Below are 18,071 nucleotides of genomic sequence, written 5' to 3'. Positions count from 1 at the left end.
TTTTTTACTTATCAGTCAGTGTTCCTGCCTCTTCACATGTCTACAACTTTGAGTTTTTATGTATTTATTTTTTGACCATACCAAGCGGCATCCAGAACTTCTCTGACTGGGGATCAAACCTGTGCCCTTGCAGTGGAAGCATGGTGTCTTAACCACTGGATCATCACAGAAGTCCTCTACAACTTTATATGTCGAACACTGTGTATAAAGGAACTATAATCAAGGATTGAGTGAATCTGATGGGCTGTAGCTCTGCTGCTGCTGCTGCTGCTGCTAAGTCGCTTCAGTCCTGTCCGACTCTGTGCGACCCCATAGACGGCAGCCCACCAGGCTCCTCTGTCCCTGGGATTCTCCAGGCAAGAACACTGGAGTGGGTTGCCATTTCCTTCTCCAATGCATGAAAGTGAAAAGTGAAAGTGAAGTTGCTCAGTTGTGTCCGACTCTCAGCGACCCCATGGACTGCAGCCCACCAGGCTCCTCTGTCCATGGGATCCTCCAGGCGAGAGTACTGGAGTGCGTTGCCATTGCCTTCTCCGGGGCTGCAGCTCTAGTAAGGCTTAATTCACCTCTTCTTTACCTAGCCCTTCAGGTGTGGCCCTCCGAGACTTATGCTTAAGAGCTTGATCTGTCTTCTCATTCCTGTAAGTTCTGCCTTTCAAAAATTTTGACCTTAGCTTCTTAGCTTCTCATCCCATACAGATTCAAAATTTGGCAACAGTCTTTAGGTGAAGACTCATCATATATTTGCTTCAGGGTCCTCTTTCTAGCAAGATTTTGTCTCTCTTAGAGAAGGAACTTATGGTTGCCAGGGATGAGGGGAAGGAACAGTTAGGGAGTTTGGGATGAACATGTACACACTGTTATATTTAAAATGAATAACCATCAGGGACCTCTGGATAGCACAGGGAACTCTGCCCAATGTGATGTGACAGCCTGGATGGGAGGGGAGTTTGGGGAAGGATGGATACATGTAGGTGTATGGCTGAGTTCCTCTGTTGTCCACCTGAAACTATCACAACATTGTTAACTGGCTATACACCAATATAAAATAAAGAACTAAAAAAGTTCCAATGCTGCTGCTGCAAAAAAAACCAAAAACAGAATTTGTTTCCTAGTACCCCCAATATTATGAGCTTTTGCTTTGCCTTCCTGGGCGAGCCTGCATCCCCCAGAACTGCTTCAGAGCTCAGCAAATGTCTCGTGGGAACACTGGACTTGCCTTTGGGGCTCCTCTCCTTTCCAACCCATCAAGCCAGTTCCACACGACTGCCAAAAAGATCTGCTAGTTTCTCCTTCCCACAGAATATTTCCTCTTCTTGGACTAAGTCAGATCCTTAGGCCACACCCAGAATCAACAATTATCCTTCATCCTCCAACCCCACTCTGGGAAAAACAATAACCTGTGTTACTTAGTATACCTAGGCAGGGTTCTTCCTTCTCTGGAAATATATCTAATTTGGTTCTCATTGCCTTCATAGATCTCGGATTACTTTAAAAATATATTTTGCAATTGATTTGTTTTTCTCCCAGTTGTTTCAGTTGAATGTTGGCCTGTCACAATGCACAACATTCTACTCGGAAGCAGAGGATTTCCCCTTGTTACACAGATGAGAAAGCTAAGACGCAGAGAGATGGTAAGGCATTGCTTTTCAAACCAGGTTTGGCTGACCACAATTTCCCTAGAGCCACCTAGGATGTCATGGTGGGGCGGGGTGGGGGGGGGTTGTTCTTAAGAAATAATTTTGTTTATTCATTTATTTATGGCTATGCTGGGTCTTCATTGCTGCTCGGGCTTTTCTCTAGTTGTGGTGAGCAGGGGCTACTCTTTAGTTGAAGTATGTGGACTTCTCACTGTAGTGGCTTCTCTTGTTGCGAAGCACAGGCTCCAGGGCATGTGGGCTTCAACAGTCACGACAAGTGGGCTCAGTAGTTGCAGTTTCCTGGGCTCTAAAGCACAGTTTCAGTAGTTGAGGTGCATGGACTTGGGTGCTCCTCGGCATATGGGGTCTTCCCTGATCAGGCATCAAACCCCTGTCTCCTGCACTGGCAGATGGATTCTTTAGCAAGGTGGGGTTTTATTTGATTTGTTCTGAACACCTTCCTGATCAGTAACAATCATATTAACTCATCATTACAATTTTAATTGGCTCTGTCTTTTTATTATAGTTTAGGATCTTGTATGTAACGGCCAGCAGCAACAGGACTTTCTCAAAGGCCCAGTCTCCTTCTCTTCAGACAGAGTCAGATATGATGCAATTGATGATGATTAATTGGGCAAACTGGAGGTGAGAGGAACACACAGTTTTCTTTCCTCATGATTCTCTCTGCCTAGGTGGAGGAAAACCTTCTACCTTTCATCCTTTCAATCTCTTCCAAGATCACTCTAGTGGGAAAAATTATTCACCTGATTGTACACTTGCTGAGGCTCATTACGCTAGTTAGTGGGACTCCAGCACTTTAAAGGCAAGAATCCAAACTCCACATGGTTTATTTCTTCTTTGGAATCCATGCAATAAAATTCTCTTTACCCTCTGTCTCCACCTGTTGGGATGGGAGTGGAGGGTAGAGAGGAAGGCATGCCTCCTACAAGGAACAGAAAGCGTTATGTCTCTAAACCAACGCTGAGTTTTTCAATTCCAATTTGTTTCCCACTTGCCTTGTCCATATGTTCTCTTTCTTTTTTTTCTTTTTTTTTTTATTAATACAATTTATTTATTTATTTATTTTTGGCTGTGTAGGGTCTTCGTTGCTGTGCATGGGCTTTCTATAGTTTCAGAGAACAGACGCTACGTTCTAGTGGTGGTACGCAGGCTTCCCACTGCAGTGGCTTCTCTTATTGCAGACCATAGGCTTTAGGTGCTCAGGCTTCAGTAGTTACAGCACATGGGCCCTGTCATTTCAGCTCCCAGGCTCTAGAGCACCGGCCCAGTAGTTGTGGCACATGGGCTTAGATGCTCCGAGGCATGTGGGATCTTCCTGGATCAGGGATCAAACCCGTGTCTCCTGCGTTGGCAGGTGGATTCTTTACCACTGACCCACCAGGGAAGTCTCATATGTTCTCTTAGTCTACATCCCAAGAAGGGAGGATAAATGGAAAGAAGAATTCAAATAGAAACTCTGACATCTTTAACACATGCTGTGTGCTGAAAAGACCTGTGACTTTTTATACCATTTGGCACTGGTCCTTTGGTTTCACTTTTAGAAACCTGTGGACCTTTGGACCTTTTATCTGGGACCCACAATCTTCCTGGATCAGTAGTGCCAGAAAGTATTGGCTCTCCCTGAGAGCTGGGTGTCAGACTTTTCTCTTGAGTGCTCAAACATTTCTCAAGAGGCTGTATTAATATCATGTCCGCTGAAGCGGTGTTCCTTGGCACCTGTGGGGTGGTGCCTTTCATCTATCTCCGTGGGCATTCCACTTCTGCTCATCCTAAAATATCTGATTTTGTTGGTTGTTTTGTTTTCTATAACATACTATAATTCTTTAAATAAAAGGGCTATTGGGACTTCCCTGGGGATCCAGTGGTTAAGATTTCGCCTTCCAGTGCAGGGGGTGCAAGTTCAGTCCCTGGTCAGGAAACTAAGATCCCACATCACTCAGGGCCAAAAATCAAAAACATTAAACAGAAGCAGTACTGTAACAAATTCAATAAACACTAAAAATGGCCCACATAAAAAAAAAAAAAAAAATCTAAAAAATAAATAAATAAAGGGGCTACAATTTGCCAAGTATTGCTTCTTTTTTTTTCCCCCAAGTATTGTTTCTTTGCAAGAAGTATAAAGGGCAAAATGATATAATCAGACCATCCAATTGTTGAAGACAAAAGAAGAATTTGAGACTACTCTAATTTTCCTTCAAATTCAATTCAGTGACAGCCTGGTATAGACTCGATAGATTCTTCACTCTAGTACTTTTTTTCAACTTTTTCAGTCTCATTCTATTCAGGGTGTTAGTCGCTCTGTCATCTAGGACTCTTTGCAAGCCCACGGACTGCAGCCCACCAGGCTCCTCTGTTAATGGAATTCTCCAAGCAAGAATACCAGAGTGGGTTGCCATTCCCTTCTCCAGGGGATCTTCCTGACCCAAGGATTGAACCCAGGTCTCCTGCATTACAGGCAGATTCTCTACCATCTGAGCCACCAGGGAAACCCACTCTATTCAGTAAATGCACTCATCTACTGAAAGACTTACTTTTGTAAAGATGGATTTCTGCCAAAGTTATTTTTCAAACTTTTGTCCTATTGATTAAAATGTTGTTCGGTCTCCCAGCTAAGCAGTTACTCTGTGCTTCTGGAAAGAAGAGGACCCAAGTGTTTTTATTTTCTAAGTTATGTTGATTCACTCACAGAATGGATCTAATCACTGCCATCAAATTTTAGCAATAAAATGAATTTAAGCTCAAATGAGCTTTAAATAAAAGCACCATAATTATACTTACTCCAAGGCCATGAGGATTTTTTTTCAATCTCCATTTGATTTAACAGTAACTTTACATTATTGTTATACTTAATACTTGGGCTTCCCTTGTGACTCAGCTGGTAAAGAATCTGCCTGCAATGTGGGAGACCTGGGTTCAATCCCTGGGTTGGGAAGATCCCCTGGAAAAGGGAAAGGCCACCCGCTCCAGTATTCTGGCCTGGAGAATTCCATGGACTGCATAGTCTATGGGGTCGCAAAGAGTCGGACATGACTGAGTGACTTTCACTTTCATATTGTTATACTTGGAAATAATGGAAGTGAAAGAATAGATTTACCAAAAGATACGCAGCAAGACCTGCTTGCAGGGAATTCCCTGGCAGTCCAGTGGTTAAGACTCCATGGTTCCACTGCAAGGGGCATGGGTTCAATCCCTGGTTGGGGAACTAAGCTCTCACATGCCAGGCAGTGCAGCCAAAAAAAGAGAGAGAGAGAAAGGAAAAAAAGAGAAAAAATCTGCTTGCAATGTTTCAAGATAGGAAATGTGGTACTCATTTGGTAAAAAAACCTTTTTGCTACTTTTAACCTGCTTCTTTACTTAATCCCAACAATTCCTGAAGGAGGATCAGTTGGGAGAAGGGAATCCATGATGTCAAGGGCTGTACATCAGATCCAGGTCTGATCACACCCAGTTTCACATGACCAGAGTGAGAACGCCTTAGAAACAGACAAAGCTTGCACAAGACTCACTCCACCAGCTCAGTTCCACCTGAGGGATTTCTGTAAACCATGAAGACTTTCTAGCTCTTGCCTCCCAACTCGGCACTCACTGCAAAATGTCAGTGGGTCACCCATGCACTCTTGGCACTCACTGCAAAATGTCAGTGGGTCACCCGTGCACTTTTTGCCTATGAATTAAACTGTGTGCCTGTCCTCCACCCTAAATTCATGTTGAAACCCTACCTTCCAACGTTATGGTATTTGGAGATGGGGCCCTTGGAAGGTAATTAGGGTTAGACGAGCTCATGTGATGGGTTTAGTGAACTCATAAGAAAAGATCAGAGAGCTCATGCCCTCTCTCTGCCATGTGAAGATGTAGACAGAAGACCACCACCTGCAACCCGCGGAGAGAGCTCCCACCAGAGGCCGACCCTGCTGGCACCTTGATCTTGGACTTCTCAGCCTCCCAAACTGTGAGAAATAAACGTCTGCTGTTCAAGCCTCCCAGTCTATGACATTTTGTTATGGCAGCCAGAGCTAAGGCATTATTCCTTGCTCTTTTGGAGAGTTTAAAAAAGGAAAGCTAAAAAAACAACGAACTGCTTCAGAAGAAGCTTTCACTGAACTAGAAAGGAAAGAGGAAAAGGGCTTTGAATTATTGCTGGAATGAAGCTAAGGTCAAATTCCCTTGGCTAGGAACTAAAGAGATAAAAAGGAAAGGTAAGAAACTGCCCCTAGCACCCTTATTCTAGATTAGCCATTTCCAGAGGTTACTAAGAAAATGCTTTCTATATCCTATGACAAGTGCTAAGACGTGGGTATGGGATTTCCAGGTGGTGCAGTGGTAAAGAATCTGCCTGCCCATGCAGGAGGCAGGGGTTTGATCCCTGGGTCGGGAAGATCCCCTGGAGGAGGAAATGGCAACCCACTCCAGTGTTCTTGCCTCAGAAATCCCACAGACTGAGGAGTCTGGAGGACTACAGTCACAAAGAGTTGGATACAACTGAGTGACTGAGCACACACTCACGCCAAGACATGGGTGTACCCAATTATGGGAACAAGTCCCACACTGAGATTATTCCTGAGCTGATGCTGAAAGACAGTTAAGAATTACCAGGTGAGGAAAGGTGGAAAGGGCTTTCTACATAGAAGGAACAGTATGAACAAGCTCACAAACTCTAAGCCACTGGGTATTAGTATTAACGGAAATGGAAAGTGTGAGGTGGGTGGAGGCCACCATTAAAGCCAAAGAAAACCTGAAGAGAGAGGAAAAAACCAATGGCTGGAAAACTCTTTTTCCTTGCAAGGTATTGAAAACAAAAATCCCATGGGAATCCTATTCACTTAAAGACCATGGGCAGGAACCTCCCTAGCGGTTCAGTGGTTAGGACTCCACACTTCCAATGTAGGGGTGAGGGTTTGACCCCTAGTCAGGGAACTAGGATCCCACAAGCTGCACAGTGTGGCCAAACACACACAAAAAATCCCCTAAACCATGGGCAGCCAGGGCCAGGACAACGGGGCGTGTAGTTTCATCAGATGTCTGAACCTGGACTTCAGAAGAGCTCACCTTAATCTGTTCTTGTGCCACATCTATGAGACAGCCTCGGGACTCCGAGAGTCTCCAGTGTCCCCTTGTTGAACCACAAACTCACTGACTAACCTCAGGCCGGCCATTCCCCTCTCTGGATTTCAGTTTCCCCATCCCTAAGACAAAGGAATCACCTATAAAGCATTTCTCAGGGACTGCATTTTACTCTTTCACTTACAACTTTTTTTGAAAGGGACAGGGGGAATTTGATTTACTCCTTGACTTGTTCCAGTGAGAATTTTCAAGAAGCTTAAAAAGACAGTGTTACAGACTCAACATGTCTGTAGGAAGTAGATAAGAGGATAAAGGGAGCAGGAAAACAAAGATAGAGAAGCAGAGATGAGACTATTACGCCAAATCCATGCCAGATACATCTACCTTTGTGGTGGGGAGGGGGCACACAGCTGAGGAGGCGGTGGCTCAGGAGTTTCACTGCAGCCAAAGCCAAGAAGGTCCATGATCAGACACACAACATGTGTCCCCAAGAGGCAGGCAGAACGACTTCGTGGGAGAAACCACTCAATGTTAGTCAGCTTTTTTTTTTTTTTTTGTAATTGGAGTATAGTTACTTTACAATGCTGTGTTAGTTTCTGCTGTACAATGAAGTGAATCAGCTACATGCATACATACGCATACATACACCCCCTCCCTTCTGGACCTCACTCCCCACCCTCCACCCCACCTATCTAAGTCACTGCAGAGCACCGAGCTGAGCTCTCTGCCCTCAGGTCCCCACGAGCCATCTATTTCACACACGGCAGTGCACACAAGTCAATCCCAATCCCCCAGGCCATCTCCCTGCCCTGTGACCACACATCCATTCCCTACATCAGCATCTCTATTCCTGCCCGGCAGATAGGTCCATCTGTCCCATTTTTCTAGACTTCACACACATGCGTTAATAGACGATATTTGTTTTTCTCTTTCTGACCTACTTTACTGTGTATGACACTCTGTGGGTCCATCTAGTTAGTTAGTCAGTTCAGTCGCTCAGTCGTGTCCGTCTCTTTGCAACCCCATGAATCGCAGCACGCCAGGCCTCCCTGTCCATCACCAACTCCCGGAGTCCACTCAAACTCATGTCCCTCGAGTCGGTGATACCATCTAGCCATCTCATCCTCTGTTGTCCCCTTCTCCTCCTGACCCCAATCCCTCCCAGCATCAGGGTCTTTTCCAATGAGTCAACTCTTCGCATGAGGTGGCCAAAGTACTGGAGTTTCAGCTTCAGCATCAGTCCTTCCAATGAACACCCAGGACTGATCTCCTTTAGGATGGACTGGTTGTATCTCCTTACAGTCCAAGGAACTCTCAAGAGTCTTCTCCAACACCACAGTTCAAAAGCATCAGTTCTTCGGCGTTCAGTTTTCTTCACAGTCCAACTCTCACATCCATACCTGACCACTGGAAAAACCATAGCCTTGACTAGATGGACCTTTGTGGGCAAAGTAATGTCTCTGCTTTTTAATATGATATCCAGGTTGGTCATAACTTTCCTTCCAAGGAGTAAGCGTCTTTTAATTTCATGGCTGCAGTCACCATCTGCAGTGATTTTGGAGCCCAAAAAAATAAAATCTGACACTGTTTCCACTGTTTCCCCATCTATTTCCCATGAAGTAATGGGACCAGATGCCATGATCTTAGTTTTCTGAATGTTGAGCTTTAAGCCATCTACATCTCTACAAATGATCCAGTTTTGCTCTTTTTTAAGGCTGAGTAATATCCCCAACCAATCAATCATAAAGGAAATCAACCCAGAATATTCACTGGAAAGACAGATGCTGAAGCTAAAACTCCAATACTCTGGCCACCTGATGTGAAGAACTGACTCATTGGAAGACCCTGATGCTGGGAAAGAGTGAAGGCAGGAGGAGAAGGGGATGACAGAGGATGAGATGATTGGATGGCATCACTGACTCAATGGGCATGAGTTTGAGCAAACTCCAGGAGTTGGTGATGGACAGGGAAGCCTGGCATGCTGCAGTTCATGGGGTCACAAAGAGTTGGACATGACTTGGCGACTGAACAACAACAAAATATCCCTAATGTTAGCCTGTCTCCGAAGTTTAAACTGTAAACACAGTTACATACATTCATATATATATACATATGTGCGTGTGTGTATATATATAAACACTTTTTTTTTCCCCCCAAAATCAGAGCTCAGTTAACTTAGAAAACCTGGGCAGCTGGCTAGAGTGAGACAGTCCCCATGCAATTTACAAGGAGTATCCCCTGAATAATTTAGAAAGCTAAGAACAGAGTAATATGCACTGTGGTCCTGCCTGGGTGCCATCAAAGAAACCAGGAAGCCTGAGTGCAGGGAGCAATTGTGGACCCACCCTCCTCCGGGTGCAGCCGGGAGCCTATCGAATGCCCCCTCTGTCAAGGAGAGAGGGTTCAGCGGAGGCTACTACTTACTGAAGAAACACTGAAGCCTGTGGAACAGAGGCAGAACAATAAGTACTTCTGCAATGCTACCAGGAAGCCTGGTCTCACTTTCTTTGCCTTGGCACTGAGCTGAATATTGATTAGAAATCCTCTCCAACCATGATATTCAAGAGAACTGATGGCCAGGGCCCAGATCAGCAAGGCTCCAGCCTGTGGGCTCTTCTCTTTCTCCAGTAAGTGAAACCCCAGGCCATCTGCAGTGCAAAGACAGGGTCAAGGTCAGAGCCGGGAGGGTCTGCCGGCCCCAACACCTGGGCTTCCCAGGGACCAGCTGGAGAGGCGGCTCAGCTGTGTTTTCTGAGGACCGCACCCTTGCAGTACCCGCATTAGACTTGTAAAAATTGAATTATAACACAAATACAGTAAAGTGCACGACAAGCTTAAATTTTAAGTGTGGGGTTTGTTGAATGTTTACATCTTTAGGTACCCATGTAACCACCACCAGAAAGAAAACAAACCCTTTCAGCATCTCACAAGGTTCTTTCCCAATCAATACATCCAAATCACTTTTGTGCCTATAGGCTCTTTTATCGCAGTGTACCGGTCCATTGTATGGCTAGGCCAAAATTTATTTCTCCTTGACCGACATATGGACTACTTCCTCCAGGCTGAGGCTGTTATGAGCAAAACTACTGTGGATATTCCTATTATGGATTTTTTAAAAAATAAGTCTTACTGACATAGAATGTACATATTATAAAATTCACCCTGTTAAAAGTGTACCATTCAATAGTTGTTTAGTATGGGAAATTCCGTGGAGGTCCAATGGTTAGGACTTGTTACTTTCACTGCCATGGCATGCGTTCAGTCCCTGACTGGGGAACTAAGATTCCACAAGCTGCATGGTGTGGCAAAAAAAAAAAAAAAAATTTCTTACTCTATTCACAGAGTCGTGGGACCATCACCTCTAATTCCCTACCACCGAACATGCCTTGCTGCGGGTATATGTCTTCATTTCTTGTGGGTATAAACCAACAGCAAGGCTGCCTAGTCATAACAAATCTTGTTTAGCTTCAGTGTTTTCTAAACCAGGCATTATTTCAAATCCTCACCCACACTTGGTATTGTCAGTCTCTTTAATTTTAGTCATTCTGGTGGGTGTGTGGTTCTATGTCAGATTTAAAACCACTTCTGTCTCAAACCCCCATTCTCTGACAGCCGAACTAGCACAGACTGAAAGCTGCATTTCCCTACTGAAGGCTCATCCATCAACCTTAGGACTGCTGCTTCCTCTTTCCCTTTCTTTTTTAGAATAGACATCTGTGACTTCCAAAATGTTAGATCAAATGATAAATTAGGTTCCCCGAGTTACTTGAAAAAAGAACTTTAAAACGTAGGATGCCACTTGAATCTGGTCATTTTAAATCCCTCTTGACACTAGATTGTCAAATTGGAACAAAGCAGAAGCGAAGGTTTTCTAATGATACAAGTCAGCAGCTCTCAAATTATAGCCAAATCCAAAATACAAAGAGTACTTCAAACATTTCTCCATCTGCAAGGGAAAAGCTTATTCTTTTCAATTAGTATGAGCAAACTTTAACCGCTCAACATACATTATTTCCAACAAAGGTCCCTGTAGTCAGACCTATGGTTTTTCCAGTAGTCATATACTGATATGAGAGTTGGACCAAAAAGAAGGCTGAGCACCAAAGAACTGATGCTTTCAAATCATGGTGCTAGAGAAGACTCTTGAGAGTCCCTTGGACAGCAAGGAGATCAAACCAGTCAACTATAAAGAAAATCAACCCTGAATATTCATTGGAAGGACTGATGCTGAAGCTGAAGCTGTAATACTTTGGCCACCTAATGCGAAGAGCCGACTCATTGGAAAATACCCTGATGCTGGGGAAGATTAAGGGCGGGAGGAGACGGGGACAATAGAGGGTGAGATGGTGGGATGGCATCACTGACTCTATGGACATGAGTTTGTGCAAATTTTGGGAGACAGTGAAGGACAAGAAAGCCGGGCATGCTGCAGTCCATGGGGTCGCAAAGAATCAGACAGGACTAAGCAACTGAGCAACAACAACAGTACATTATTTCAAATAATCCCTGTAATATTTCTGTGAAAGTTATACAATTATTCCCATTTTACAGATGAGAAAACTGATACATGCCTGATGAGGAATCTTTTCAAAGTTACACTGTTGGAGGGTGGGATTTTTATCCAATCCTGTCTGTCTCCAAAATGCAGGGCTCTTTGTCACTTCCCCTTGCTGTCTCATCTTCTCAGCCTGGACTGTGACAGGTCACTCTATGAATCTCTGTTGAATACATCAACTTCCCACAGAACAACTTGAAAAATTTCTTTTCAGGGAAAAGAAAACCCTCATAGGAGGTGTGAGTATTGAAATGGAGTCATGATTATATAATTCTTAGAGTGAACAGTCAACTGTCTGAGCATAACTTGAAAATAAGAATAAGCATGACTGGCTTCACAAAAGATGCGTCAGGACTTGATGGGGTCTGAGTGGTTCACGTGGTGAGGCTCAGCTCAGATGTCAGAGCAGGGATACACCAGTAGAAAAAGCACCATTTACCTGGGCTCAGAACTGGGCTGGTTTTTCCCTTCAAGTGAGAGTCAGAGACATGCTCACCACCTCAAGGCTTGCATTCCCATCTTATAAACCCTGCTGTAAGTGGTGTCGGCACTCCTGTTCCAAACTGCCAAATGTATGCTCCCACCTGACCATGCCAGAGTTTTTTACTTCTCCCTGTGCACCCTGAAAATGTTAGGATTTCGTGGGAGGGAGGTTCAAGAGAGAGAGGGAATATATTTATATATATATACATAGAGCTGATTTGTTTTGTTGTATACCAGAAACTAATGCAACATTGTAAAGCAATTATATGTCAATAAAAAATAATAAATGAAAAAAACTCTGTAAGGGCCTATGGGAAAAGAATCTAAGAGAGAGTGGATACATGTGTTAATACAGGCACAACTGATTCACTTTGCTATACAGCAGAAACTAACACAACACCATAAACCAACCATATCTGCGGGTGCATGCTAAGTAGTGTCTGACTCTTTGAGACTCCATGGACTGTAGCCCTCCAGGCTCCTCTGTCCATGGGATTCTCCAGGCAAGAATACTGGAGTGGGCTGCCGTGCCCTCCTCTAGGGGATCTTCCTGACCCAGGGATCAAACCTATTTCTCTTGCATCTCCTGCACTGGCAGACACATTCTTTACCACCAGTGCCACTTGGGAAGCCCTAAATCAACCATACTCTAATAAAAAAAAAATTTTTTTTAAAGATAAACAATACAGGATTGTTAGGATTTGGGAGCTCAACACTTTGAGAGGGAACGTTTTAGCAATTATTCCATTTCCCTTTTTGTTGGAATACGCTTGATATGTTCTGTTCTTCACAGATAGCTAGAACACTTGAGACATTATAAAAGAAGTTCATTTCAAATAACTGAAGGAGGGGTGTCTCCTTGTATCCCCTGCAACACCCCCAGAAGTCACATGACAAGAAGACAGATGTGGAAATGTAGCCAGAGACAGCCTGTTCCTCTCATAATCTACTACCCCAAACCCCCAGATGTGCACAGAAACAATCAAACACAATTACACATGTGTTCTAACACGTGGTCAAATGTGGTCTAGCTTATATAATATCTGCTTCCCAGATGGCGCCAGTGATAAAGAACCCAACCGCTAATGCAGGAGACTCAGGTTCAATCCCTGGGTCAGGAAGATCCCCTGAAGGAGGGCATGGCAACCCACTCCAGTATTCTAGTCTGGAGAATCCCATGGACAGAGGAGCCTGGCAGGCTACAGACCATAGTGTTGCAAAGAATCAGACACAAATGAAGCGACTTAGTACATCTTACATAATATCAGGCAATTAACTGTTGATTGTAAAAAGCCTTTTCTACCACACATTTGACTAATGAACTGGCTGTTTTGGTGTCACATAACAGCTTGTGTTCAATACTGAACTGCCTGGCCTTACAGTCTGACGCAGTCTACTTAGAGAAAAACAAAAACAACATCAGAAATCTTAACCTAAAGAGCCACTGGGTCATTTTAAAGTGCCGATGGGGAGTGGGGGTGGGCGGCAGGGGGAGGGGAGCAAGTTTGGACTACTTTTTGTAAGGGAGGGCATTTTCAAAAGAAAAAAATGAGCAAAAGACTATCTCTGCGATGTTAGTTGCTCTTTGTGACCCCATGGACTGTAACCCGTCATGCTTCTCTGTCCATGAAGTTCTCCAGGAAAGAATACTGGAGTGGGTTGCCTTTCCCTTCTCCAGGGGATCTTCCCTGACCTGGAGATCGAATCTGGGTCTCCCGCATTGCAGGCAGATTCTTTATCATCTGAACCACTGGAATTTTAAGCAAATTCCACTTTGGGGGATAAAACAGAACAGGTATGGGGCAAGATCCAGTGGGGTACTTGGGGCCCCTGGGGGGCCAGGTCACCAAGATGTCTCTAAGGCACTGTGGGAGAGAGAAGTTATTTGCCCAAAATGGCACCAAGTAGATGTCTACTAAGTTTTTCAAATCCACATGTCATTCTTTTCTATTATCATGTGTCAAAACTTAGCTTTCCCAGGACTTCCCTAGTGGTCCATTGGTTAGGACTCTGAGCACCCAATGCAGTGGGCCTGGGTTCCATCCCTGGTCACAAGTAAGACCTGGCACAGCCAAATAAATTTAAAAAACAAAACAACAACAAAAAACTTAGCTTTCCCATAATGAAAGTTTGCTCCTTCCGATTTCCCAAATACTGCTTCATTTTATTAGCTCTGACTGCCAACTCATTCTCCAATGACACAGGCCTGAAGCTTGCCCTCTGGTTTGGGCACATACAGATGGTGAAGTGCACCCTGCTAATTACCTTGTGTCCAGCCACACCCTGGGGAACTTGGATCTAATGATTGGGACAAAAGATCTTCATAAGGAAAAGTGACTCAAACAGGATTCATGGCACAGCTAAAGACAGAGGCACATACATTATAAGAGCATAACTGGAGGCAGTGGAAGGGACTTTACAAGATACGTAAAAGGTACAGAATTGTACCTTTATTTCTGATCTGAGTGCACAAGCCTGCAAAGATGCATAAAATAAACATTCACTCAGCCATCATTTATTGTATCCACAATGAACCAAGGAAACATCAATTCATCCCCACAGTGGAGGCCTTGTAAACTTTCCCAATTAACTGCTCTTTGTATTGCCAATAACTTTAATTTAGGTGTTATAAATTATCTTGGATACTGACAGAATTCCTATAAACCTTGCAGTCAGAACATGAGCAGAAATTCCAGGTATTTCCTTTAAAGCAAATTCATTCAGGTGAAAAGTTGAGAAGTCCAGAATCGTTATCACATTTTTGCAGCAGAGAACACTGTGATGATCAATGGCACTAAAAATAGCCCAGAAAAAAATCAGGAGTTCATAATCAGAAACAAGAAAAAACAACAGCCTTATCCAAAATAGCAAAATGTCCATTAACATCACTCACTTTCCTAGGAATTATTTTGACAAAAGGAAATGGAATTTAATTTTCCCCCCTCAGTCCAAAACTGTATTTCCCCTCTCACGTGTCCTCTGGGAAAACCTTGCTTATAAACGAGCAATTCCCAGATAACCAGCTTCTTGCTGACTGTTTCCATATAGTTCAACAAACAGAGAGCAGCTTCTGAACTTGCTATTTCATGCTCCCGTCGCCTCAGCGGTGATGTCATGGAAAGACATAGACATGTTATTATTGCCCAGTTAGAGACTGTAAAGGAAATTATGCTGCTGCCTCTAAGTTTCCATTTTCCATGAAAATTTTTTTCTCATTGCCCTAGCCACTTAGACTGTGAAAAAGAAAAATGATTTAATTAGGAAACAGTCATAATTAGATTTTATAAGCACATTCTTTCAACATAAAAATTACAGCTAAAAAGAAAAATTTTTTTTTTAAAAAGCTACAGCTACATTGGGTTGAATCAGTTCTTTTCATCAGACCATTCCAGAACACATCAAGGTGCTGAATAACAGCTTGAGGAAGAAAATAAAGAAATACGAAACTGCCACCCAGAAAGTAATCTGTTCAAATGAGATTTTAAATGTGACAGGAAGAATGAGTGATGAGTCTAAAAAAGCTGAGAAAATAGGAAGAAATGCAAATACCAAAGTGAGGGGAAGGGCTTCCTAGGTGGCACAATGGTTAAAGAATCTGCCTGCCAATGCAGGAGACACAGGAGACTCAGGTTCCATCCCTGGGTCGTGAAGATCCCGTGGACTAGGAAATGGCAACCCATTCCAGTATTCTTGCCTGGAGAATCCCATGGACAGAGGAGCCTGGTGGGCTACAGTCCATGGGGTCACAAAGAGTCAGACATGACTGAGCACACCATACCAATAATAAACTGAGGGGTGTAACCTTCTCTTTGGGGATTACCTTTTACCACCCAGGAAGCAAGGAAAGACAGCAACAGGCTCTCCACACCCAACAGATGGTGATGAATATGATGGGGATGATGATGATGATGATAAAGAAAATGAAGTAACTGTGCTTGTTTCAGCAGCACGTATACTAAACCAGAATCACATGGATAAGGATGACACGCAAATTCACAAAGCAAATCTATATTTTTTGTAACTATGGGAGGTGAGGGATGTTAACTAAATATATTGTGGTGATCATCTGTATATACGAATATCAAGTCAATATGTTGCACATCTTAATACCGTACTATGTGACAGTTATATTTGTATGAAACTGGAAAAAAAAAAAAAGTAAGAGTTGTAACAGAGTAGGAAATAGAAGACAGAGGAGAACTAACACTCTGTTCAGTGTAGACTAGAACTAGAGAGAGCAAAGCGTGATGGGGATCACAGCTGTACTTCCAGGATCTTTCTACAATGTGTGTGTGTGTGTGTGCATGCACGCATGCACAAACAAGCATGTATGCACCAGAAACTGAATCTACATCTATTCCAGAACCTGAAGGATTTATTTACTTGTCACTTTCTCAGAAGTTCAAGGTATGGCTTTATGTTAAGCTCTGAAACTTTCCTACAAATACATCAGAAAAAAAATTTGATGGAAAAAAATTATGTTATTTAGAAGTTTTGAAATCTGTGTGATTCCATTATAAAAGACACTAGGCTGCTTCTTTTTTTTCTTTGTTGCAGTTCCACCAGAAACAGCAAGCGTTTCCCCCATGGTCTTGGGAGACATTTGAAAATTCCAAACACCAAACCATCACAGCATCTGTTGAGGACATTTTCACAAGTTCATCCTATACTTAAAACACATTGAAAGTCACTTAGCCAAGCTTGCTTCTCAGTTCAATATCTTGGCAATAGGTCAAGAGAAATGTCAACATGTCCACTGGAAAAAAGGAAGATGCCAGGTCATGCTCCCAAGACCTGGCCAAACAACCCGAGGAAGAGGAGTTCAAAACTCAGAGCAATTCCTGTCCACTCAAGAGTTCTTCCTAAGGATAAATCAAAAGAAGGCTGCTACTTCCCAGCACAACCTTCTCAACTCTTTTAAGAGAAACTCCTAAATGGAAAACAGTTCAGGACTGCGGTCCTTTTACTACACAAGGATGTGTTGTTATGGAGACAGCTCTGCAGGCTCCCTTGGCAACCCCAGTGTATAATTAAGTCTGGTGGTCACGGAACAGCCAGAGATGGTCTCCACGGAGACCAACAAACACACATTTTCACAGGCACAGCAACTGCTCTGAATCAATGACTTTTTATATAGGCAGAAAAACATTGTGAATGGTACATCAATTGCATCTTTTGTTAGGCAGTGTCTCATGAAATACGCTGTGAGAGGGTCTATTCTCCTGAGCTTAGATCTCTGAGCAGAGTCTGGAGCAGGCAGTTCCCAACTCAATTCACAATCTAGAACCAGCAAATACAAATGGAAAATACAGACTCAGGAAATCACCGGTTAATCTGGTGGAAGAATTAAACCAGGGGTCGACAGGGCCAAGGAGGGCCTGTCAGCTGCCCGACACTCACTATTCCAGGGCTATCTAAATATTATTCAACCCTCTCTGAAAGTAGACATTATTATATTTGTTTACAGATGAGAAAACAAAGCGCACACCTAGAAAATGTGGCCGAGCTAGGACTCAGACCCAGTTCATAAATTCAATCTTGGTCAGGATTTAAGTGATTCTACACCATGCTGTGTTTGCATAGCATTCTGTGGTTTATCCTTACATACATTATCTCACAGGGGCTTCTCAGGTGGTACTAGTGGTAAATAACCTGCCTTCCAATGCAGGAGATGCTAGAGACACAGGTTTGATCCCAGGGTTGGGAGGATCCCCTAGAGGAGAGCATGGCAACCCACTCCAGTATTCTTGCCTGAAGAATCCCATGGACAGAGGAGCCTGGTGGGCTACAAATCCATGGGGTCACAAACAGCTGGACATGACTGAGCATGCATGCAACAACAAAAAAAAACAATAACAAAGACTCTAAATAAGAACACAGATGAACATTCTGGTATAATCTTTATACATATCTTATGGCCTTTATACATAATCTTCCCCAGGAGAAGATGGAATTTGATAATAGAGATGAAAGAAAGTCCGATGGCTACGTGGTTTCCTACTTTATTCTGATCAGCTCTATGAAAGACTTTTAAAATCTGGCACACGTTTTACTAAGTAGGCACTGACAATCAATGATACGGTTCCCAGCAGATCTTCATAATAGATAATCCTACAACTGGATACAGATGCCGTCGGTGTTTAGTCCCAAGTATGAAACATTCCCTATCAGAATCATATTTTTTAATTATCTCTCTATCTTCTGGTCCAGATAGATCCCTTGCTTTATGGACAAAAAAACTAAGGACTAAAGGGGTTCAATGCATCGTGATCAAAGTCAGTCTCTCCTTCCCTGAATTCCCAGGAATCCCA

At 43.3% G+C, this 18,071-nt stretch overlaps 1 protein-coding gene across 7 annotated transcripts in view; it reads right to left on the bottom strand.

The window, feature by feature from the left end:
* TMEM241 (transmembrane protein 241) overlaps positions 1–18,071 on the bottom strand; it is a 114,748-nt gene that overhangs the window by 21,686 nt on the left and 74,991 nt on the right. The window contains exon 14 of one of the 7 annotated variants that reach the window (XM_061131036.1): positions 13,329–14,993. The exons of 5 other annotated variants lie outside the window; for them this stretch is intronic. In XM_061131036.1, the coding sequence (XP_060987019.1) occupies positions 14,973–14,993 (21 nt within the window). In that variant the 3' untranslated portion in view covers positions 13,329–14,972. Of the gene's footprint in view, positions 1–13,328; positions 14,994–15,404; positions 17,041–18,071 lie in introns of those variants that run through there. One more of the 7 variants, XM_061131037.1, reaches the window with a different exon arrangement.

Source organism: Dama dama, chromosome 27 (assembly GCF_033118175.1).
Source record: "Dama dama isolate Ldn47 chromosome 27, ASM3311817v1, whole genome shotgun sequence".
NCBI classification, from domain to species: domain Eukaryota; kingdom Metazoa; phylum Chordata; class Mammalia; order Artiodactyla; family Cervidae; genus Dama; species Dama dama.
The sequence above is the reverse complement of the archived record's forward strand: the minus strand, read 5'-3'. Positions and strand labels throughout refer to the sequence as shown.